The following is a 22,462-nucleotide window of genomic DNA, read 5'->3' as shown; positions in this document are numbered from 1 at the left end:
TTCTTAACTTAATTATTGAAGATTATTAATTTGTTGGATTCTTCTTATTTGATATATTGATGGATCATTCCCTTAAAAAAATACAAACAATAGCTGACAAGAAAATTTGATGTTGCATGTATATTTACTCGACCAAAAAAGTTGTATGCCAACAATTCAATCAATTCATATACCAGATTCGATGTATAATCATAAATTTCCAAACATATGAAAATCCAAAGGTTAAGACAAGAGAAAATGGCCAAACAAATACGGAGTATATTAATTACAGCTGCCATGTATTCACAATTAAAAATGCAATTACACTAAAAAGCTAGCATGGTATATATATCTTCGTCTAATGCTAATCAACCGTTGCATTAGATTTCTTAAATAGCTATATATAACATCAACTATAGAAAATGTTACACACCAACCATAATGTTTATTGCAATATGTACTTGGTAGACAATTCTAAAAAACAATATAAAAAATATTAGATTTTTTAGCTTTCGTTTTTATAAATTATTAAAATAGAAAAATAAATACTACTACTAGGATTGATGGGAGAAGATATGCATGAGCTAGAATTTTTAATTGTTTTTGTTAATTTTATGAATATTTATTAGAATAACTTTGTGCGGCAAACCTAGCTTCATAGATATATTGTATTTAATAATTGGTTAATTTATATGCCGTAAGCTAAAACAAAACCAAACATACATGTTTAAATAAATATATATACATATATAATAATGAGAATCTATTTAATTACATTTATATGGAACCCATGCATATGCAAATGGGTTTGTTCTGTGACATTTTGTAAGTAGTTTCGATAAAACAAGATAAATCTACATTTTTATTTAAAAGAATATTAAAGTATTATTTCGGAAATCACATTTATAATATGAGCAAGGAGTGAAGTATTATCGAGATTAATATTATTTTGAGATTATACATTTACACTAAATGAGTATTTCTTCTGAGATCTATGTGTCCGACATTCTTATATTGATAATGCATGCATATATTTGCGTGGCCTCCATGCAAGGTTTTATTACTACGCATGGCGCACCGATAAAATAGGTGGTTGTCGGTTTCATTAAATTTTTTAGGTAATTTTAATGATTAAAGATACCGTACATAATTATTTACCAATTATTTTTATTTTATTGAAATCGTTTTTATTATTCTACCCAAGCCACGCCGATTAGACTACATAATCGTTGTTGCCAACATAATTCAGTTATACGACTAATTTGCTATCGAGTATTATCTTGGATTTAAGTTAGTTACATAGGAAGGTTATCATGATCTGTTTAACTGTGGATTTATTTTTAAATTTATTTGCAAACTTGTAATTTATCGACGTTTCATATTATTAAGATTTATAACTCATGTTCTATAACGTGCTTTTTGTTATTCATGTACTACTATATTTTTTGTGCAATATATTTAAATTATACTAGTACATGTTTGATATAGCTGACCTAAGCAGTGATTCAACCGGTCCTCTTGATCGAACCGTGAATTGATAGCCTCATCGGTTCTCTTGCTGGTCTGATTTTTAAAACATTGGTTTTAAGAATCTACAGAAAAATGATCAGGTGCTATACCCATTGGATTCAAGTAGGCCCATTCAAATTGGATTCAAATTGTTAGTCGAACCCACCACCCATCTCTATATTAGAAAATAAGAAAATGTATTTATCCCTTTAAATGTGTAAATACTATTACTATATTAGTAGTAATTTTCATTTAGTTGGTTATTATTTTTGACCCCTTTGGATCAAAGATTCACTACCAAACAGGTTTAAATGCATCATAAACAGCCAAGAACAAAAACCACATTCAAAATATTCAAAGTTTAGTTAAAAATAAATGTGTCAGTACCATTTATGCCCAACATAGAGATCATAGATCTGTGAGGATCATAGCTCAAGTCAGAAGACTCAGTGAACAAACAATCGGAGACACCAGACGAAAAGCAGCAGGTGACGGGCCATTATTTTCGACCCATTCGGATCAAGAACGAATTTCAAACAATGAGGTGACAGTTAGCCATAAATTTCTGTTCATGGTGAGTAATTTTCACCTGACCTAACATTATTTGTCTCCTTTGTATCAGTTTTATACAGCGAGGGACATTAGTAGGTAAGTAATGGGAGCTTACTATGCAATGGTGTCGAGTTTCGCGAGCCCTCACATGAGCTTGTATCGTTTCTCTTGGACACCGGTAACTCCCATCTGTATCTCTATTATTGTGTGAAGCGGCATCTGTGTATTGTGAAAGAAAAGATAAGCCACGTTTAATTTTCAGAAAAGATGCAGCTCAGCTTCTGTAATTCTGTTTTATATAGTTTTGCAGCCTCTTCCAATGGTGTAAATGTCGTCTTAAAACAGACCAAATATCCGAATATATTTCAAAGATAGAATATCAAAGTTTGAAATTCGTGAAGTAGTGCAAGACGTGGAAATTGTGCATAGCTGTGAATGTGTTACCTCGATATGGGGAATCTCTTTCAATGGCCTATCAGCAAAATAAGCATACAAAGCCCTCAAAACTGCCTGAAAATCCGGAAGAAGTCAATTGGCATCTCAAGCATATTCTGTGTTTTCGTGGGGAAAAACTAAATTATAGGAGTGTGATAGATGTATAACCTGGTGGGATATGACCACAACGGGAGCTCTTTGTCGTTCGAGCTCAATAATTACAGGCTCCAGCCTGAAAAGAGAAGATACAAATGAACGTGTTAGGCGTTATGAAGTATGAATTTGACCCAAAGGGAAAGGCACATTTGAACTGCATATGACGGACCGTTGTATAACGTCAAGATAAGATTCTCCACGAGGATATCTGTACCTTAACTTGTCCTTTTTACGCGATCTGCAGTTTTTAGGATGACATTAATTTCAGAAGATGTTAATCAATGACAATGAGAGGAAAGGGGAAAGGTGTGTAAACAAGAACACCTATATAAAAGAAATTAGGAAACGAATGAGATGAAGTTAGGTTCACGAGAGAGGGAATGGGACATTCAAATTCACCTAACTTGTTTCTAGGAATAAGCTCTGTGGAATTCAAGTCTGCAAAAACCGTTTTGAATAACATTTCAAAAATACTTTTATCCTCTTCTCGGTCTGAACTCTGAACTCCACGAAGCTCGCTAGTATAACACAAGCAGGCTAAGGCTTCAATGCTATTATAATTTAATGTTACATACAGACCGAGCATTATGTACTTAAATCATGATTAATTGTGTGGTTTTACATGGACCATATGACTAGCAACAATTGCTAAAATTCTCAAATCTATTATACAAAGTGGTTGTTACTTATCATCAAAAGGACAAGGTGAGAAAACGGACAGGTTCACGTAATATCATCAAATGGACAGGTCACCTTGTACACACATGTTATATATTCACTTGTACTGCTTTCAGGACAAAACAAAATATGGAGATGGAAGAACGTAACACAAAAGAAATGAAGCATACTCATATTCTTCTGGCATATTTTTCTTAATTTCTTCATATGTCATCCCATCGCATACACCAGAATTAATTTCGTCAAGTGCACGCCATTGTATCTACAAGATAACATAATTAAATGAGTAATATTAGATGTCAGTCAAAGACACCGACAACAGAAAGTGCAGTGAAGAATGGCGTCAATCATAACCTTGGGAAATCCTCCAATCGGACCTGCTGTCAGAATTGTTCTCTGTAACGTGCTAGTCCATATCTGATCACAGTAGAAACAAAAATTATAATGATATGTCTTCCTCATAATATTCCAGTAACCAGGTTGAGTTAAAATTGAGGAATAGAGACTGGAAGCCGATATCCCAAAATTTATGAAATTGGAGAATCTTACGGAAGCAGCCTTTTCATTTTTCAGGCGCCTCTCGACAAAATTTGCAAGCTTCTTAGCATAAAGCTCGCCAGAATCACTGCACAAGGAAAACTAGCACCAAAGTTACCAAATGAAACCAGATCAAATTACCCTTATGCTGATAAACAGAAACAGTAATTAGAACTGAAACAAGTTAGAAAGTACATTACTGGCTTTCCTAAGAATGGAAAATATTTCATTTGTATGCTAGTGCAAAGCCTGAGTACTTGAAGAAATGTTAACTTCTAATATTTCGATGGAATTGACTTCGCTCAACAAAACATGGTTGCAGGAAAAAGGCAACATTATTCTCTCGTTTGAATTTTTCCAAGAGACCAAATTATATTTAAAGAGGATTTGGAAAGAGTTTAAACAAAGTAGAAACTGTATTCATATTCCAAAATTCAGAGAACCTTATGGCACTGTCACCGCCAATTCGACCTCTGACATTGTATCGGCTCTCTCCATGCCTGGTAAGCAAAATTGGACGGGGAGTCAGATGTGTATTCACCTGCAAATGATACGCAACACCATCAGTCATATCTCAAGTAATCCTTTATGTCCCCATTAGCTGCCCCATTCAGTGTGGGTTTTAAGAAATTGTTGACTTCGTTAAAAAAGTGGGAGGACATGGGGAGCGGAGGGAGTAACATGCACACATTGTAATTTTGGTGATGACTAAAACACACCTCCCAGTGCATGTATCCAAAATTATGTAACATTTTAAAAAAATAATTAATCGGCATATTTTTGGAGGCAAAAATTCAAATTAATCGAAATTCAATTTGGAATCAAGTAGGCCGCTTTCAATTCTCTCATCTGTTGTGGGTAAAACGTATCTTCACAATTTCTTTGCAGAAAACTCTAGCGATTCCTTATAAAAGATGTTTTACAACATACCAGGAAGAATACTATCCGCCCTGGAAGGTACCCACTAATGTTGTTCACCTGTTTCAACAAAACACAAATATTTATTAGATGATTATATCAGTATCTCAGTCTAAAGTAAATTGGTAAAGAAAGGTAAGGACCATTTGCGCTTTGGTAAAATGCCATAACAACCATGGGATGATATGAAAGAGACTCACAAAACAGGAAATGGCATTGATGCCCCTTTTCTCCAACTATAGATACTATATCCGTGAAAGACAATGGTGTTCAAAGTGTATTAATTTAAGCAAAAGAAGCAGCCCCGTATCTCGATAAATTGCTATTTGCAAGACCTTCATAGATTTATAACACACAGTATATGCTTAGCACAATCAATAATGACCCCTTGTTCAGCCTTATAAGCAACCAATCTATGGTTGCATTTCAACATGACAGCTTTGAAAGTTCTGTAATGATTTTAGATGCTGCGGACATTTTCTTCAAAAAGATCCAAGATTGTGTTTCTAACTCATACCATCATATAGTGGCAGCAGCACCATATGCCAAGGTGAGGGAAAGCAGATTATAACATTGCCTTCGCTGGATTTAATTAATCAAAGCATTGTCTAAATGTATAGATATAAATATCACTTTTCCCATTACTTTTCATCTACTCAAGGAATTTAGATTCTGTAGAAGCATTCACACACTGGCATAGCACTCTTGCTCATATAAGTAGATAGCTAATGCTCTACAAAAAATAGATAAAAAAAGCAAGAACATTGAGGGGATTTACTTGTATTTGTCCACCATTTCCAGAGACCATGTCTATCATTTTTATATAAGACCCTTCTTCAACTGGCTCATAGACCTGAACAAAAAGAAAAACTGTTCATATATCATTATTTTTCTCCACATAACACATTGCCAGTGATATCAAAAGCTATGTCCCAGGATCTACCTTTTCGTAATTTTCCAGTCGGACCTTGAAATCCTGATAACCTGCTTCAAAATCTGGCCTGAAATATACCACCAATCACTGTGAGAATATATGTGGTGCATAAATGACAAGGAAACCATCTTGCATCGTACTCTTCTGCATAGTCTGCGCTCTGTTGAACTTTGAGACGTATATTCCTCTCAATTATATTCCTATCGTTGCATAATGTCTCCAGAAAGATAATCTGTCGGTAAAAAACATCATGATGAAATATCTAGTGAAAAAGATTTACCCAAGTCGCACTACATTATGATGACTTGGCACTACAGAAATGCACATTTAAGGTGAATGCAGCAATTTGAGTTAATTAATTTATTGACATACTCAGAATAAGCAGCACTTTAAGTTAATTGACAACAAAAATTGAGTACACAATAGAAACCAAAAAATGTTACTACTAATTTGGACCAAAATGTTGTTAATGAACAGACATTCTCAATGGGTAGGCACAACTCTCATTTGAAGTTATTCAGGTTCTCTAGGCCTCTAATTAACACTAAAAGAAAACTCTTTAAGTAACCATCTTTTACGCATGCTAACACATTACTGGTAAAACCACTTTATACCATACAACAGATGAACAGAATCAGTTGAAAATTACTTAGAATAGACAATATGCTGATCCAATAGCAGTAAAGCAACAAAAATCCAGTACTCCACCTTGCATTCTCCTTCAGCCATTTTCATAAGCATATTCCGTCTTTTCCTGGTGCTGTTCGTAGCATCAAATATCCCAACCTAAGCATAATTAAAAATGCATTACCAATGGATCCAATAAATGTTATGCTGGTAAAGTGAAATGTACCTACCTGGCCACCCTCTTGCATCCACGATATCATATCCTCCATTGCAAGAGCTGCTACCTAGTAGCATGTCATGAATTAGAACTATGCCCAAGGAAAAAGGTCAATACAGATTATAAGTTTTTATATAAGAAAAACATTAACAATAAAAGTTCTGAATAAAACCTGCACCTTCTTATTATTGGAATCATTCACAGAAAAAATCAGATTTGAAAGAAATGCTTCCAATTAAGAATACCTCATTGCGTGCCTCTATGCCTTCTGGATTGTCGCCGCTGAAAAAATCAGCTGTCTGCATCATATCAATGAGAGTTAAATAAGTATCATAATTAAGGATGCTTGAGTGTAAAAGGTTCAATATGTTGTGAATAAGTGGTTCATTATAGTGGAGGCATATTTGCCCAACGCTATCCCTTGAACTTGGTGATATCATACATATACTGGACGTAACTTGCTGAAAGAAAGTAACATTGTGTCAAAGTTAAATAAATAGCATGTCTATTCCTAATACTCTCCACACAAAAAAAGAGGAAAATTCCCTCAATCTTCTTGATAATAGAGGCTACATGTTGACAAATTGGGAATCCAGATTGGCCACTAGAAATAGAACTGACACCTCTGTGCTTCATGAGACAAGCAAACAAAAAAGCGGAAGACGAGACGTGGACAACTGACAGTACCTTGTTAACTCCATGCTTGAGCCTTCTATACTGCAAACAGAATACACAACAATGTCCCTTACTCTCGAATAATAGCAGGAAAATAACGAATGAGAAATCAAATATAGAGAATCAATGACCTTCCCAACATTAAAGTGTTTGGTATCATGTCCTAACCAGCGAAGATATCGAGTAAGTTTTGCTGCTGTGAAAGTTTTACCCCGTGCAGGCAACCCAACCTGTAAAAAAGCTCGATTTGAAGCATGAAAGTTGAATATCCAAATTCCAATCAAAAAATCTTAAAATGGAATACAAGACGATGTTCCTTGTATCTTGGGCATTGTTGAAAGGATCTTGTGTGTCAAATGAACAACTGTAATATTCATCTGTAGGATAAAATATTAATATCTAAAATAAAAGTTTTCATATTCATTTGAAAGTTTAGATATTAGCTCTCTGAAGAAACTAAGTTCCCCAAGCCTCCATATGCAGAATCGGAGAAAATGCAGAGAAATAAATGTTTCAATTTGAATTATGTTGTGCTAAATGTTGTTTAAGATACATTGCTGAAATCGTATGTGCAAGTTGCACCACATATTTACATGCATATGTACCATACAAGCAAGTGGACATCAAAAGAAAACACATAATATATGAAATGTTGACACAGAATTGCTTAGAACTTAATTTTCAGACGGATAAAACTTCAAGAACAAAATGGAAAGGAAAACATATGCCGACTCTATCCAACAAATTGTTAACTCCTGATTTTTCTATTACTTAAATGGGTAAACTAAATGGAGATGGGGGATGGGCACACTTAACTGCAAACTAAACAATCTTCACAAAAAGCTCTACCTAGCCCTGAAGAGGTAAAATGACTTCTATGAAGTGTTAGCTAGAATACTAGGATGTACCAGGACGATTGCCAAATGCCTATCCTCCTTGGGCCCAAGCATCTGATCCGCTACAGCTCCTGCTGCAACAGCTCCTGCAGCAGCTGGCATAGAGTTCTAGAAAAACATAATTGATGTCTCAGAAGCTACTTTGCACGATGGAAGATATACATTGTCAGAAATGTTAAACCAAGTATCATAGATTTCTCACAAACCTTAGACTCTGAACCAAGTTTGACATCAACAGCAAAAGCTGATGAACTTGATGATTTCATTAGCCTAGGGGATCCTACCCCCCTATCCACAAAGAGTCCTCTGTGTCCTTCCTGTTTCTGCATGTTAGAAAAAGTTCCAACAGACTTTGACTCAACCAAGCCAGATCCTAAAGACAATTTTGCTGTTTCTGGGACAATGACTTCCATCCCCTGATAGAAAATAAACAGAGTCAACATAAGAAGGAATACTGTACAAAAGTTGTAAATACATGAAAAGCAAGCTGTTAATATCAAGGAATTTGTCCTCAATGCCATGAAAGGGTGTGCAGATAAATCAGGTATGTATTTGTTTTAAGTTCTCTTGTCATGTCAAAAGCAGAAAACTTCAGTCATTTACTTCAGCAACTAAATTGGGAGGGTGGACTTTGATTTTTACCTTGGCAAAAGAATAACATTTGATTTGATTGGTAGTTTGGTACATTCACACTCATAAACACAAGTCAAAATCTGATAACAAATTGCAATTGCAAAGTTTCAGCTATCAAAAGTATAATCTTACACTTTATAAGTATGTAGATGCCTACCACCATAGTAGGAAGATAACAATGAATATGAATTTATTATGCATGAAAAGCACTATGTAAAATGAGGTTTAAGAGTTGGTTATTATGTGTTGAGTTGCCTGAGGTACACTAGACGAAATTCTATCATTATCGCATTAGAATGACAGTATGACACGCAACTCATGAATGGACAAAAGGGAGGAACAAATTAACACCATACACCAGGTCGGTCAACTGAGGCACCGAGGTCTTTTTGAGAATGTGATGAACCAAGAGAGCTGTCATTCCTAGAAAACACTCCTGTACGAGCAAGTGATCTAGGAGTTTCAGTCATATTTGCTGCATAAACAGGACCTGAATTTGCAGATGATGGAGCCGGAACAACATAGTGCTCAATATCGAGCTCCAAACTTGCTTGGGATCCAATCTGTATCAAAAAGTGCCCGATGAATGAAGTGATGCTTACTCATGCATAACATGTCAAGTATAGAAAGCTATAAAAGCCACAGAAGGGAGTGGGGAACATGTTGCCTAATTGTGGTATGTGTATAAATCAGAGAAGCAACATATATGATGCTTCAAAAAGCTTCCTAGTCAGCGAAGATCCCTTATGAAAAAAATGATAAAGGGAAAATAGAAAGGAAAGTTGCACATTGTCGGGCATCTGTTTGGCTTCAATACGTTAGGGCTAGACCTACATTTCCATAAGTCCATTCCTAGTATATTTGAATTATTCAGACAGTTTATGTGATAGGGGACCCCGGGCATATAGGGAGGAAAACAGGACACAAGTAGTATAGAATAATATATGATCAGTTAGAAACAATACAATTTCAGAACGTCAATACAGCATTACGGCATTACCAAACTAAAACTTGAGAGTGCTCTCATTAGTACGAGACGTTCTATACCTACCTCATTAGCAGCTTCAGTAGCAGAAGCTATACTGACGTCTGGTATTCCACGAACAGTAGATCGCTGGAAGTTCTCCTGATACGCCCTCCAACTTGCAGCAAGATCGAATGGTGAAACCCTATCCGCTTTAATGAATACTTTATACTCGAGAATCTCATCTCCAGACAACTTAAACATAGCCGAGTCCTGATCCCCTTGCAACGTACCTCCTATCAATTGCCTATTTGGACCCTCCTCCACAACACAAGGCACATTACCATGCTTTGGCTTCAACAAAAACTTAAAATCCAGTGTCTCTATTACCATACAAAAATCATCAGACTTCAAAATTCTGATACACAAAAAATGGAGACGTAACATATTGCATACACATATTAGAAGCAAAATTACCGTGATTAGGTGGTACAACAAAGCTTAATTCCCACATGAAAGTCGATTCCCTCTCCATAGACAGCTGTAGAATACAGTGCAATCAGATATAACCAGTAATAGCTGATAGAAGCACCAATTGCAACCCTATTTACTCGGAGTTCAACAAATACACAGAATCGATGATAATATCCACAATCAATCAGAGACAGATTCAAAAATCCATAAGCCAATCAGTAAGTGAAAAAGAGGTACTACAACAATGCGAACCATGACTGCAATCACGATCGCAAAAACGCGAACAAGTGCGAAGTTGCAATTGGTTAAAATAAACAGAAATTGATAGAAAAACTCTCACAGCTTTGGATGAATCCCAGGAGCCGACGAGAGGGGCGGAACCGTAGACATGGGGCACAAGCTCTCCTTTGAGCCTGTAGTTCTCCATTTTGAGAGAGACGTAGAGCTGGCCGCCGGCGTGGTCTTCGGAGCCATGGGAGCTAGTGTCGGCGTTCGTGGATGCAGCGGTGCCCATATTCTAAAGGAGTGAATAGGTGCAAAGCATTTGGATGGAGAGAGAGTGAGCTGCGAAGAGCGATGAAGTGGGTGAAAATGGCGATAAGAATGGAATGGAATAGAATTCGTAAAGGGAGGGAAATATTCTTTAGATTCAATTCCATCCTTAAATATTAATTTTGTCATTTTTAAAATATTTTGGGTTTTCCATGTCATTATCTACTTCAATTTTTTATTTATTTATTTGTATGTTATTTGTAAATGTGGATGCCCTGTCTCGTTTTGATATGATGCAGAGGCATGCGTTGCGGGGCGCTTAGGGCATCTTCACTGCAACTAAGTGGTAGGGGTCGAACTGCTCGTGTTGGTGCTCATAACCGACACATTGTGGGCTTCGTAGTATGGCCTATAGCATAGTGGGGCGGTTCTGTCAGTGTTGTTCACTTATAGCAATCTGCGTTGCATAGCTCCCGGTTGATAAATTATGAGATATATATAAAAAAAATGGTTGAAGTGGAGTATTAAGGATTAATTTTGATGGACGACAAAGAATATAATGAAAGAACATGATTTTTTTCATGGACGGAATAAGTATATTATTTTTATCTATAAATACAACATAATATCTTCACATGCACAACTTTTATGATTTCCCCATTAAATTTTTTCTATAATTCAACGGGTCCCCACGATGATTGCAAATTTGCAATATCAATGGTTCAAACGAGGATACAACAAATGATTGCTTTATAAAGGGTTGGTGGAAGTATTTAATGACCAAGGCCGTACGTTCACTGAGAACGTGAAAAAGCAAATACACAACTAGTGCATGATTATCTTGTCGGTGAGCCTTGATGGGGTCCACAAATGTTCAAGCGTAGTTTCATCATGTATCATTGTTGTTTCGCATTGCTAACACATTGGTCGTGGATGATGATTTCTACTAGTAGTGCCCCGATGGACTTGGATGATATGAACTATTGATGTTGCAATAATGCACGATGGTCGTAAGGCGAAGACATTTTATAGTTTTATATGCTAAGAACAAGCTCAAAACTTCCATCATTAAAGTTTGTCTTTATTTTAATTTTTTTATAAAGAAACTTTCCAAAAGTTTGTTTTTTCACACGAACTTTGAACACGACATATAATATCATAAACTTATATAGTTGTATTTTTATCACCGGCAACAAAATTCGACTACATTTTACTTACCATATATGGTTATCCATGAAAAATGATAGTTATGTGATTTCACAGCCCCTATAATGCAGATAGATATGATCACAGCCCCTAAAAATGCACAACTATATAGCTTCATGTTATTATGTGTCAAGTTTAAAGTTCATGTGAAAAAATAAACTTTTGGAAAGTTTCGTGATATTAGAGCATCTCCGGTGGCGCCCTTCCCACTAGGACTTTCACTAGTACTTCCCACAATAACTTTCTGCCACGTTATCACTAGAACTTCCCATTCTATTGCCACATCACTAGGATTTCCCCTGCACTAAGACTTTCCACTAGGACTTCCCGCAATAAAATTAAATTCACAATTATTCAATTTATGGAATTAAAATTTCGACACGAATACGAACGGGGAAACGCGAATATTTCATTAAAAAAACATACATTATTCGGAAAAAAAAAAATTACATAGTCAATAAAAAAAAAGCAACCACATCAACGTTCACCCCTCCGCGTCCAAACCTCTTCAATGATATCCTTTTGAAGTCGAATATGAGCATCTCTTTGCCGCATGTCGGCAAATGCGCGTAACCACTCAACCTTTCCATGAGGTACCCCCATGTTCACATTCGCGCTGGCCACGCCGTGGCTTGGACCGACACCCGTATCATCTTTCGTTGGTCCACTGGGTCAGTTCGTCACCTTCACTTTCGACAATTATGTTGTGCAAAATGATACATGCGTACATGATGTCGCCGATGTTGGGAATATACCACATCCGTGAAGGACCCTTCATCGTCCATCGACTCTGGAGCACACCAAATGTCTGCTCAACATCCTTGCGCGCTGCCTCCTGACGGCTCGCAAAGTAGGACTTCTTTGGTCCGATCGCATGCATGATCGTCTTCACAAAGACGGGCCAGTTTGGGTATATCCCATCCGCCAAATAGTATCCCATATTGTGCTGGTTGCCGTTGGCGACGAAACCGATGGCGGGACCAATGACATTGCACTGGTCGTTGAACAGGGGCGACGATTGGAGGACGTTGAGGTCGTTGTTCGACCCGGCGACTCCAAAATAAGTATGCCATATCCACAGTCGGTAGTCAGCTACAATTCAAGGATCATCGTGGGATGCTTGGCTTTGAAGCCGGAAGTGTGGATCCCTTTCCAGGCGGCGGGGCAGTTCTTCCACTCCCAATGCATACAATCTATGCTGCCCAACATCCCAGGGAACCCGTGCACCTACCCGTGCATATTTATCAGCAGTCCGAAGATAGCGATCCCCGAATATCGCTCTAACGCCCGCGCAAAAATTCTGCAGACACTCGACGGCTGACGACTTGCCAATGTGGAGGTACTCGTCAAACATGTCGGCTGGGCCTCCGTACGCCAGTTGCTTGATTGCGGCAGTGCACTTCTGTAAGGGCGTGTGTCCGGGTTTGCCAGCCGCATCTTCTCTGATCCTGAAATACTCATATCTTCTCCCTAAAGCACTCACGATATGCATAAACAGCGGGCGATGCATCCTAAAACATCGCCGGAATAAGGCATCCCAAAACACGGCTGCGGAGCGAAGTAGTCCTGATACAACCGAAGATGTGCATCAATGTGGTCCCGGGGTACATGACGTCGGCGATGGATGGGCCGAGGTACCGCCGCCTGCCGCCGCCGCCGTAGCAATTGATCAATTGCCCCTTCCACAGCGAGATCCAGTTCATTATCACCATCACTATCACTATCACTAGCGCCCCCGCCACTACCACCTGCACGACCATTAGCCATTTTAGATATACTTGAAAATAGAGTTTAGAGAGAGAAACTTGTCTACACAAGCGGTGTGAATGAAATGAAGTTCAACGAGCCGTATTTATAATTTTTTTTTTTTAAATAAAAAAATAACAAATTTAATTGGACGTCCGTCCGGTCGGACGTCGGGCGGATGTCCGAGCCCATCCGACGGACAAATGGGACGGGCGTGTCCTACCATTTCGTTCACAGCGGCGGACACTCGTGACGTCCTACCCCGACGTCCGCCGTTGGAAATGCTCTAGGCACCAATACCCATAATTTTTATTTTTTGGAATTTTAGTTAATGTAACGTTTATCAATTTATTTTGAACATGCACTAACTAAATGGTTTGGCGTTCTTTGGGCAAAGGAGACATCAGCTTTAATTTATATACCTCGTTTATTTGGGCAAAAATGCTATAGCCTATACTGTACATTTATTTTTATTTGCGATTTTTGTTTTCTTCATTATTTTGCCTATTTACCTTTCGTAGACATTTTTGCTTTCTAAACTGTTTAATTATAACTTTTACTAGCGGGAGTATAAATTTTACCATGACATAATGAGCATATGAATTAATTTTGAATTATTATTTTATTCAAATTTAAATTTAATTTTAATACTTCTATTATTGCTATTTTGGAAATTAAAAAACGGACTCTTATTCACAATTTTTTTTAATAATAAGCGCAAAAAAAAAAAAAAAAAGGAACTGAAAAACGGTCGAGTTCCAAGCTTTTCATTTTCCCATTTCATGGCGGAATCCCTCTTCTCTGCTGAATTTGTTGACACAAAATGGCGTTAAACAATGATTAAAGCTTCCCTTTCATACTAATTTAATGAAGTGGAGACAGTGATGAGCCTCGATGATTAAAGTAAAGGCGACAGATGTGAAACGCGACAGCGCAGTATAATTATTGTCTTAGTCAACCATTGACGCTGAACAGAGCAGCTCCAACAAATTGTAGTCTTCCTCTCCATCTACCGAATCTAGAGAGAGAGAGAGGGAGAATGGGGAGTTACAGAGTGTGTATGTGCTTCACGCGGAAGTTCCGCGTGACGGAGGCGGAGCCGCCGGCGGACGTCAAGGAGGCGTTCCTGAAGTACGCCGACGGCGGGGCTCAGATGTCGGTGGAGCAGCTGCGGAGGTTCCTGGTGGAGGTCCAGGGCGAGGCGGAGGGCGACGACGCCACCGCCGCGGCGGCGGAGAACATCGTGCAGCAGATCCTCCAGAAGCGCCACCACATTGCGAAGTTCACGCGCCACGCGCTCACGCTCGAGGACTTCCACCACTACCTCTTCTCCGCCGACCTCAATCCCCCGATGAACAGCAAGGTATTCGGTTTGATTTGATTTGATTTGATTTTTTCCGATCTAGTTGTTTGATTTTCATTGTTTTTGTGGCTAATTAGTTAGAAACATTGATTAGAAGTTGGAAACCTGCTGCCAGTGTGTGATTTGAGTGTACGTATGTATGTGTGTATTTTGTATTTTGTTGGAATTTAAAACAGAATAGTTGAATAATCAATCTCATTTTTTACAGTTGATTTTGGCAAAAACGGCTGTGTTTTTAATTTTGATTCATATTCGTGGTAACCTTGAGATAATCTTCCTAATCGAGATCATTGCTTAAAATTATTGTTATTTGATGCATAAACAACAAGGATTTGGATATTGAGACCGAAATAGTTTCGTGGATTTAATTTGATGCTTGAGAGGAATAGCTGTTGATATGATTTAGCAAATTTGTCTCCTTTTTCTTGACAGATGTATCTAATGTGGCTTTCACTATTATGTATTGTAGTTATGTGTAATACACATGTTTGGACATGTGATGATCTGCTAATTTTAATTCATATCCATGGTAACATTGAGATAATCGGCCTAATGGAGATCGTTTATCAAAATATTGTCTTTTGATGCATAAACAACAAGGTTTTGGATCTTGAGACCGAAATAGTTTTGTGGATTTACTGAATTATGGATTTATTTTGATGCTTGCGACGATAATTGTTGATATGATTTAGCAATTTTGTCTCCTTTTTCTTGACAGATGTATCTAATGTGGCTTGCACTATTATGTTTTGTAGTTATGTATAGTACATGTTTGGACATGTGATGAGCACGAGGGCCTCTGCTGCAGATATGAATAGTTGAATTCTTAGGCTGTTTCTTTTGATTTCGTGCTACTTGTTTCATATATATGTATGTGTGTGTATTTTGTTGAAATTTTAAAACAGAAAAGTTCAATGATTGATCTCAATGTTTATAGTAGATTTTGGCAAAAACGGCTGCATTTTTAATTTTGATCCATATTCTTGGTAACACTGAGATGATCTGCTTAATGGAGATCATTTATCAAAATTATTGTCTTTTGATGCATAAACAACAAGGTTTTGGATCTCGAGACCGAAATAGTTTCGTGAATTATGGATTTAATTTGATGCTTGAGGGGATAGCTGTTGATATGATTTAGCAAATTTGTCTCCTTTTCTTGACTGATGCATCTGCTGTGGCTTTCACTATTATGTTTTGTAGTTATGTGTAATACATGTTTGGACATGTGATGAGCATGAATGGGGGCCTCTCCTGCAGCTATGAATAGTTGAATAGTTAGGCTGTTTCTTTTGTTTTTTGCTACTTGTTCCATAATGCTTCGAACCACTCTAATCTGTAGTGCTTTAGATGCAGGTGTTCTGAGTTATTCCCTAAGTTTATTTTGTGTGCATTTCACAATTAAAAGTCGATTTTTGGGCTGCAGGTGCACCAAGACATGACAGCTCCGCTGTCTCACTTTTTCATATTCACCGGTCATAACTCTTACCTCACTGGGAACCAGCTCACAAGTGACTGCAGTGACGTGCCTGTTATAAAGGCGCTGCAGAAGGGAGTGAGGGTGATAGAGCTCGATATATGGCCAAACTCTTCAAAGGATGACGTGCATGTTCTTCATGGAAGGTATAGTTTCTCAAGGCTCTGCTCGTCTGGTCTTTTAGTATCATTCCTGTTGATTTCTTGTTAAATTGATTAGTTCATTAATCTAGAGCAGTGCAACATATGCAAAAGAACAGGATAAAACTAAACAAAACGAAACTAAGGAAGGGTAAAGGCATCCATTTTGTAGTTTTATCACCAAAATGAGGTCAGGGTTCATATTAAATCAAAAACCCATATTCACTTTTCTTGAATTATGCTTAAAATTGTGTTTGAGCATGACTAGTTAAAGAAGAACTGCAAGCTTTAATAAGTAAATCACGAGTTTATCTGACCTTGAGTTTTTGATGATCAACAAGTCGAGTTTGAGAGTGTTTCTGTTGATCAATATGTTTTAGGCGAATGAACATGTCAGTATAGAATAGGAAAGAGAATGAGTTGCACCATATAGGACTCAATAACCCGTTAGTATACTTCCAGCACCATTGCACCAATAAAAAGGTTGAAACATGATACGGGATCAATAACTGTAGACGAGCTATGTAATATGAGCTAGGAGAAAACAAGCATCTTGCTGTCCACTTGAGTGCCTACTTTTAACTGTATCGGTATATCCTTTATGTTCTGCTGATTGGTTACTCTATTGTCAATATAGAACCGTGACAGCACCTGTGGACCTCTTAAAGTGTCTAAAGTCGATAAAAGAGCATGCCTTTTCTGCTTCTCCCTACCCTGTCATAATAACATTGGAGGATCACCTTACGCGTGACCTGCAAGCTAAAGTTGCTCAGGTAAATAACGAACATTGGAATTTTTTTAATTTATGTACATTCACTCAAGGATATCTTTAAGTGTTCTATGTGATTCTCCTTAGATGCTCTCCCAAGTATTTGGAAAAATGCTTTTCTGCCCAGAGTCAGACTGCTTAAAAGAATTTCCGTCACCAGAAGAGTTGAAACATCGCATTATTATTTCCACAAAACCTCCTAAGGAGTACCTTGAAGCTCAGAACCTTAAGGGTGGTGAATCACTTAGGAGAAAAGATTCTGAGGATGATGTGTGGGGAAGCGAGCCTTCGTGCCTCACGGCCGAACAAGAAGAAGAAGAAGAAGATAAGGTAGGTAGGAAACTGTTGTTTTTCATTTCCTTGTTTTATTCTTTACAATTGAAAAACTGTACTTACGCGTGGAATAATTTATAAATATATCTTCAATGCAGATGGACAATGGAATGACAGACCTGAATCCTAACAATGAGGATGACGACGATTGTGATCCTGGATTTCGTGAAGCACCTGAATATAAACGCCTTATAGCTATCCACGCTGGGAAACCAAGAGGAGGGATGAAGGAATCACTAAAAGTAGAGGCTGATAAAGTGAGGCGCTTAAGTGTTAGTGAGCAAGCTCTCGAAAAGGCTGCTGAATCTTATGGGACAGACATTGTCAGGTGTTTACCTATCTAACTGTGACGCTACGCCCTAACAGTGGTAGATTTGTGTTCATAGTCTTAATGTTTCTTACATTAGGTTTACACAGAGGAATATTCTGAGAGTCTATCCTAAGGGAACTAGATTCAACTCGTCGAATTACAAGCCTCAAGTTGGTTGGTTGCATGGAGCTCAAATGATTGCATTTAATATGCAGGTTCGACCACAACTTTATCTTGAAACTTCTACACCTTGATGTCTGGATCATAATCAGAAATGGATCTATGAAACGTTATCACAAGTTCAAGAAATGGTCGTATTTGCTGCTTCACGTTCTACTAATTGCTGTGCAGGGATATGGAAGATCACTTTGGTTGATGCAAGGAATGTTCAGGGCCAATGGAGGCTGTGGTTTTGTGAAAAAACCTGATATATTGATGAACGCTAACGAGGTTTTTGATCCTAAAGCGAAGGCCCCCGTCAAGAAAACCTTAAAGGCATGCCTCGACTCATGTACCGTGTGCTTCTTTCCACTATTCTCATCTAACAATGCTTCGTAACAGGTGAAAGTATACATGGGGGATGGCTGGCATTTGGACTTTAAACAAACTCACTTTGATTCATATTCGCCACCCGACTTCTATGTGAGGGTAAGCCAACTAGTCCCGATCTATTGGATTGTTTCGCTGCTTTATCATCTCCATCCTGGAAAAGTTTTGTACTATAAAACATGAATGCCAACATTCGGGCATTAGATCTTGATTTTTCAAAAATACTGAATTTCCATACGACACAGGTTGGCATAGCCGGTGCACCGGCTGATGAGATGATGAAGAAGACGAAGACGATAGAGGACAACTGGAGCCCTGTTTGGGAAGAGGAATTCACATTCCCTCTCACTGTTCCTGAGCTAGCTCTGCTAAGAATCGAAGTGCATGAGTATGATATGTCCGAGAAGGATGACTTTGCCGGCCAAACCTGTCTTCCGGTCGCAGAGCTCAGGCCCGGCATACGGTCCGTGCCTCTCTGTGACCGGAGAGGCGAGCGCGAGAAGCTGAAATCCGTCCGCCTTCTGATGCGGTTCGACATCTCATGATTATCAAGATGCAGACCACCTTAGGAGTCATGTTCATTTGTTCTAGCAGGCTTCATTATCTCGGTATAAGAAAACAATGGGACGAACCCCGTCGTTGAGGAGGGCCCACCGTGCCCCCAGTTTCAAGAGTTTCATGGAGGAAGTTAACGGTGGAATCTGCCTCCGTTGGCGAGTGTCAGAGCTACTGTTTTGTAGTTTTACTTCTGTTTGTAAGGAGGCCTGCAGTTGGAGTGTTTTGAGTGAGAATAAAGTGATATCCAGTTTTTATTTAATTTAATTTTTAAAGCAACATCATATTGGCTTATAATCTAAATGTAGTTGCAAGCAAATAGTGTGGTTTTATGTTTGTGTGTTGACTTTGATTTTATTGGGTTGGGAGTAATAAATAAGTTCGAATTATTCGAAATTAGATTGAAAAAGTTACATTATTTAAGCATGTTTAATAAAGTTACTTCATACTAAATCAACATAGACTATCCACATGGATGGCCTTTTCATCGGAATATTCATTATTATAGTATATAATATAAAAAGTAATTACAATAAAGAAATTAATTAAATAAATATTTTTTCTGATTAAGAGCAGAATTCGCCAATTAATGTTATTAATATCATACATTATTTATATATTTAAAATTATCAAATTTCACAAATGCGCCAATTATGTAAATAGCAATTTTTTTTAAAATAATCAAAATTTTCATTCAGCCAAAAATAATTAAATTTATCTTCTCCAAATTTAACAATTAAAGAAAAAAACAAATTTGAGGTTACACAAGAATAAGCACACGTGTTGTTACGCCATTGGCAGAAATCCCATCATATGACGCGAATATAGAACGTGTAGTTACGCCATTGCCGACCTACTACTACATTTAATCATCAGTTCTCACTTCTCTGCTCGGTGACTGAAGCTGAGCAAATCCTCGATCGGAACAGAAATGGCGACAAATCAGAGATTATATCTCCTCTTCACTCTGCTAATCTGTCTCAGCTTCGCTTTTACACAGGTTATTCTTCAATCTATTTCTTTTTTTCCCCTTTCGCTCTTGTTTTGTCTTTTGTAGTAGTAAATGATTTGCATTTCAGTTTGATTCCTAGTGAAATCCTTTGCTTTTGTTACTTTAATTCTTCATTTCGATACCAGTCGCCGGCTGATTTTATGTAGAATCCTTCTATTTTGACTGCTATGAGCATGAATTTGAATTTGGGGGAAAACTTTTGTTCTTTGAAATCAGTGTGTATATCATTACTGATCTTGCAGTTGGAGATCTTGAGTTCCGTAGATATTGTGTTAATGAGATATCGGTGGTAGTGTCTTCTTCGATATCGTTATGTTACTTTGCTGCGTTTAATGGGCATTGTTATTGCTTTCTCCTGCAGGCGAAGAAATCGAAGGAAAATTTGAAAGAAGTGACTCATAAGGTTTACTTTGATGTTGAGATTGATGGAAAACCAGCTGGTATGCTCTAGTTTTATAATATTTATGCATATTAGATCTAGTTTGTGAAGTAGAGTTTCGTCTTGTATTTTCTGCAAGCCATCGTGTACTGGTTTGCTCTAGTTCTATGGTAATGTGCACTTGAGGTTCAAATCTATTTTGTGCAGAACCGCTTCACATAATAGTTTTGTAAAACATCGTGCTAGATGTGCACTGTGTGATTGTGCTATATTATGTACTACTACTTTGATTAACCAGGCAGAATAAACTAGGGAATGTATCAAGAGCAGTTGAAGTGATTCGCATTGCTCTACAGTTATTTTTGCATCTATTGCCTTTGCACTGACGAGGATATAAAATGGAGAACATTGTTTAGGGAGACAACCTAGAAAGTAAGAATAGGGCAGTGCTATGATTCAGAAAAGAAAAGATATAGCTTAGGAAGACAAGTGCTTAGGAAGTTGGAAGTATTGGTTAATAATCTGATTTACGGGAGTGGTAGAAGAGTAGGGAATGAGTGAGTTTGGCTGTATTTAGGATTTTGTTCCAGGTTGGTAGTGAAGTCTGTCTGTGATTGCGATACAGAAACTACGGTAGAAAACAATTTTAGTTTGTAAGAATGGGAATGGGAATGTAAGAAAGTTTCTTACTCGTTGATGGGGATCATTCTCCCATATTACCAACACTCATCATGTCCTCACTCATTCATCATATTCATTCATTTTCATTTGCACCAAACTGCCAACTGCCCTATAAGTCAATTCATCACTGCACCACCCATGCATGATGTATGCTAGTAGATATCAAGTAGGATTAGTTTGATTCTGATACAGACACCCATATATGTAATGTTTGTGTTTTCACTTTTACCGTTGCCTTGACTAATACGGATGCATATTCTTAGGACGCATCACTATGGGTCTCTTTGGGAAAACTGTTCCGAAGACGGCAGGTATGATTAGCTTTCTGGGATTAATGCATCCTGAGCTATCTTCAGTACTTATATAACTGACTTTTCGTTGTGTTTCTCATGCAGAAAATTTTAGAGCTCTGTGCACAGGTACAACACTTATTCTTCTTTTTCTTGTTTCTACCATGCCGATGTCTCAACTGGATGATCATTAAAGCCCCGGTTGATTTGCTTTTTTGGTTGAATAGCTTCATAATTCGCATAGTATCTTATGCATAGGAGTTACTCCTATTTATTATGCTCTAGTTATCTTAAAGAACTTCTATCTTTAAGCCATTTTCGAAAAGAGTTGCTCAATACTTTCTGTAAATTCAGGTGAGAAAGGGGTTGGAAAACACGGGAAGCCTCTGCATTACAAGGGAAGTGCATTCCACAGGATTATACCCAGCTTCATGCTTCAAGGAGGTGACTTTACTCTAGGCGATGGAAGAGGTGGGGAATCAATCTACGGGGAGAAATTCGCTGATGAAAACTTCAAGATCAAACACACAGGACCTGGTATATACCTGCTACTATTTCGCTGATATAATTGATGATGAAAGTTGAACTCATCATTATCTCCATAACTTCATCATCTGCGTACTTTACAGGACTCCTCTCGATGGCAAACGCTGGCTCTGACACTAATGGTTCCCAGTTCTTCATCACTACTGTTACAACCAGCTGGTAAGCTATTCATATCCAGTAGGGTAAACTAGTGTTATCAAATATTTGCCCGGACTGCGCTCGGGGCGCGGGGCGATCAAGCCGAGAGAAACTCGCCCCCGATTCGGTGGAGCCGAACGAAATCCGTGAGTCGAGGTTGGGGCGCCGGGGCGAGTCGGGGCGAACGGGTCGGCCGGGGCGAGCGGGTCGTTTAGGGTTTACATTTAAGTGACTATTCATCTTCTTCCTTAAATAAATCAAATTTATGCGACTCTTTATCTTCTTCCTTAAA

At 37.9% G+C, this 22,462-nt stretch overlaps 4 protein-coding genes across 4 annotated transcripts in view; 2 read left to right on the top strand and 2 right to left on the bottom strand.

The window, feature by feature from the left end:
• Nucleotides 1-1,832: 1,832 nt before the first annotated feature.
• On the bottom strand, nt 1,833-10,803 carry LOC125215245 (6-phosphofructo-2-kinase/fructose-2,6-bisphosphatase-like). Its single transcript, XM_048116608.1, has 23 exons — nt 10,525-10,803; nt 10,188-10,251; nt 9,798-10,093; nt 9,103-9,309; nt 8,320-8,529; nt 8,126-8,221; nt 7,349-7,447; nt 7,230-7,259; nt 6,788-6,841; nt 6,556-6,609; nt 6,407-6,484; nt 5,839-5,930; nt 5,708-5,765; nt 5,543-5,617; nt 4,777-4,824; nt 4,290-4,387; nt 3,859-3,934; nt 3,664-3,726; nt 3,480-3,571; nt 2,801-2,869; nt 2,644-2,707; nt 2,485-2,550; nt 1,833-2,259 (listed from the first exon to the last, which is right to left on the bottom strand). Exons 1-23 carry the CDS (start codon nt 10,696-10,698, stop codon nt 2,185-2,187), a joined length of 2,238 nt encoding a protein of 745 aa, XP_047972565.1. The 5' UTR covers nt 10,699-10,803; the 3' UTR covers nt 1,833-2,184.
• Nucleotides 10,804-12,359: 1,556 nt separating this feature from the next.
• On the bottom strand, nt 12,360-13,649 carry LOC125209791. The gene is made up of 4 exons (XM_048109372.1): nt 13,592-13,649; nt 13,114-13,352; nt 12,638-12,768; nt 12,360-12,549 (listed from the first exon to the last, which is right to left on the bottom strand). Exons 1-4 carry the CDS (start codon nt 13,647-13,649, stop codon nt 12,360-12,362), a joined length of 618 nt encoding a protein of 205 aa, XP_047965329.1.
• Nucleotides 13,650-14,363: 714 nt separating this feature from the next.
• Nucleotides 14,364-19,443, top strand: LOC125211766 (phosphoinositide phospholipase C 4-like). The gene is made up of 9 exons (XM_048111686.1): nt 14,364-14,991; nt 16,418-16,614; nt 17,246-17,381; nt 17,465-17,707; nt 17,809-18,038; nt 18,118-18,235; nt 18,372-18,515; nt 18,582-18,668; nt 18,815-19,443. The coding sequence occupies exons 1-9, from the start codon at nt 14,668-14,670 to the stop codon at nt 19,112-19,114; spliced, it is 1,779 nt and encodes a 592-aa protein (XP_047967643.1). The 5' UTR covers nt 14,364-14,667; the 3' UTR covers nt 19,115-19,443.
• Nucleotides 19,444-19,964: 521 nt separating this feature from the next.
• LOC125211767 (peptidyl-prolyl cis-trans isomerase CYP20-1-like) overlaps nt 19,965-22,462 on the top strand; it is a 3,239-nt gene continuing 741 nt past the window's right edge. Inside the window, exons 1-6 of the mRNA XM_048111687.1 lie at nt 19,965-20,124; nt 20,498-20,576; nt 21,460-21,507; nt 21,592-21,615; nt 21,841-22,023; nt 22,116-22,191. Of these exons, the coding sequence (XP_047967644.1) occupies nt 20,056-20,124; nt 20,498-20,576; nt 21,460-21,507; nt 21,592-21,615; nt 21,841-22,023; nt 22,116-22,191 (479 nt within the window). The 5' untranslated portion in view covers nt 19,965-20,055. The remainder of the gene's footprint in view (nt 20,125-20,497; nt 20,577-21,459; nt 21,508-21,591; nt 21,616-21,840; nt 22,024-22,115; nt 22,192-22,462) is intronic.

The sequence above is a fragment of the Salvia hispanica genome, chromosome 3 (genome assembly GCF_023119035.1).
Source record: "Salvia hispanica cultivar TCC Black 2014 chromosome 3, UniMelb_Shisp_WGS_1.0, whole genome shotgun sequence".
Classification (NCBI taxonomy): domain Eukaryota; kingdom Viridiplantae; phylum Streptophyta; class Magnoliopsida; order Lamiales; family Lamiaceae; genus Salvia; species Salvia hispanica.
This window is presented reverse-complemented; position numbering and strand designations above follow the sequence as displayed.

What these genes read in the sequence shown, in the direction of transcription:
- LOC125215245 (XM_048116608.1), bottom strand. Translation starts at nt 10,698, where the DNA reads ATGGGCACCGCTGCATCCACGAACGCCGACACTAGCTCCCATGGCTCC. An exon ending in AACTTGGTTCAGAGTCTAAG is followed by an intron (nt 8,222 to 8,319) that starts GTTTGTGAGAAA and finishes ATGTTTTTCTAG; the next exon opens with AACTCTATGCCAGCTGCTGC. An exon ending in AATATGCCAGAAGAATATGA is followed by an intron (nt 2,870 to 3,479) that starts GTATGCTTCATT and finishes TAAAAACTGCAG; the next exon opens with ATCGCGTAAAAAGGACAAGT.
- LOC125209791 (XM_048109372.1), bottom strand. Translation starts at nt 13,649, where the DNA reads ATGGCTAATGGTCGTGCAGGTGGTAGTGGCGGGGGCGCTAGTGATAGT. An exon ending in TAGTGATAGTGATAGTGATG is followed by an intron (nt 13,353 to 13,591) that starts GTGATAATGAAC and finishes TGAGTGCTTTAG; the next exon opens with GGAGAAGATATGAGTATTTC. An exon ending in AAGGGTCCTTCACGGATGTG is followed by an intron (nt 12,550 to 12,637) that starts GTATATTCCCAA and finishes GAACTGACCCAG; the next exon opens with TGGACCAACGAAAGATGATA.
- LOC125211766 (XM_048111686.1), top strand. Translation starts at nt 14,668, where the DNA reads ATGGGGAGTTACAGAGTGTGTATGTGCTTCACGCGGAAGTTCCGCGTG. An exon ending in ATCCCCCGATGAACAGCAAG is followed by an intron (nt 14,992 to 16,417) that starts GTATTCGGTTTG and finishes TTTGGGCTGCAG; the next exon opens with GTGCACCAAGACATGACAGC. An exon ending in TATGGGACAGACATTGTCAG is followed by an intron (nt 18,039 to 18,117) that starts GTGTTTACCTAT and finishes TTCTTACATTAG; the next exon opens with GTTTACACAGAGGAATATTC.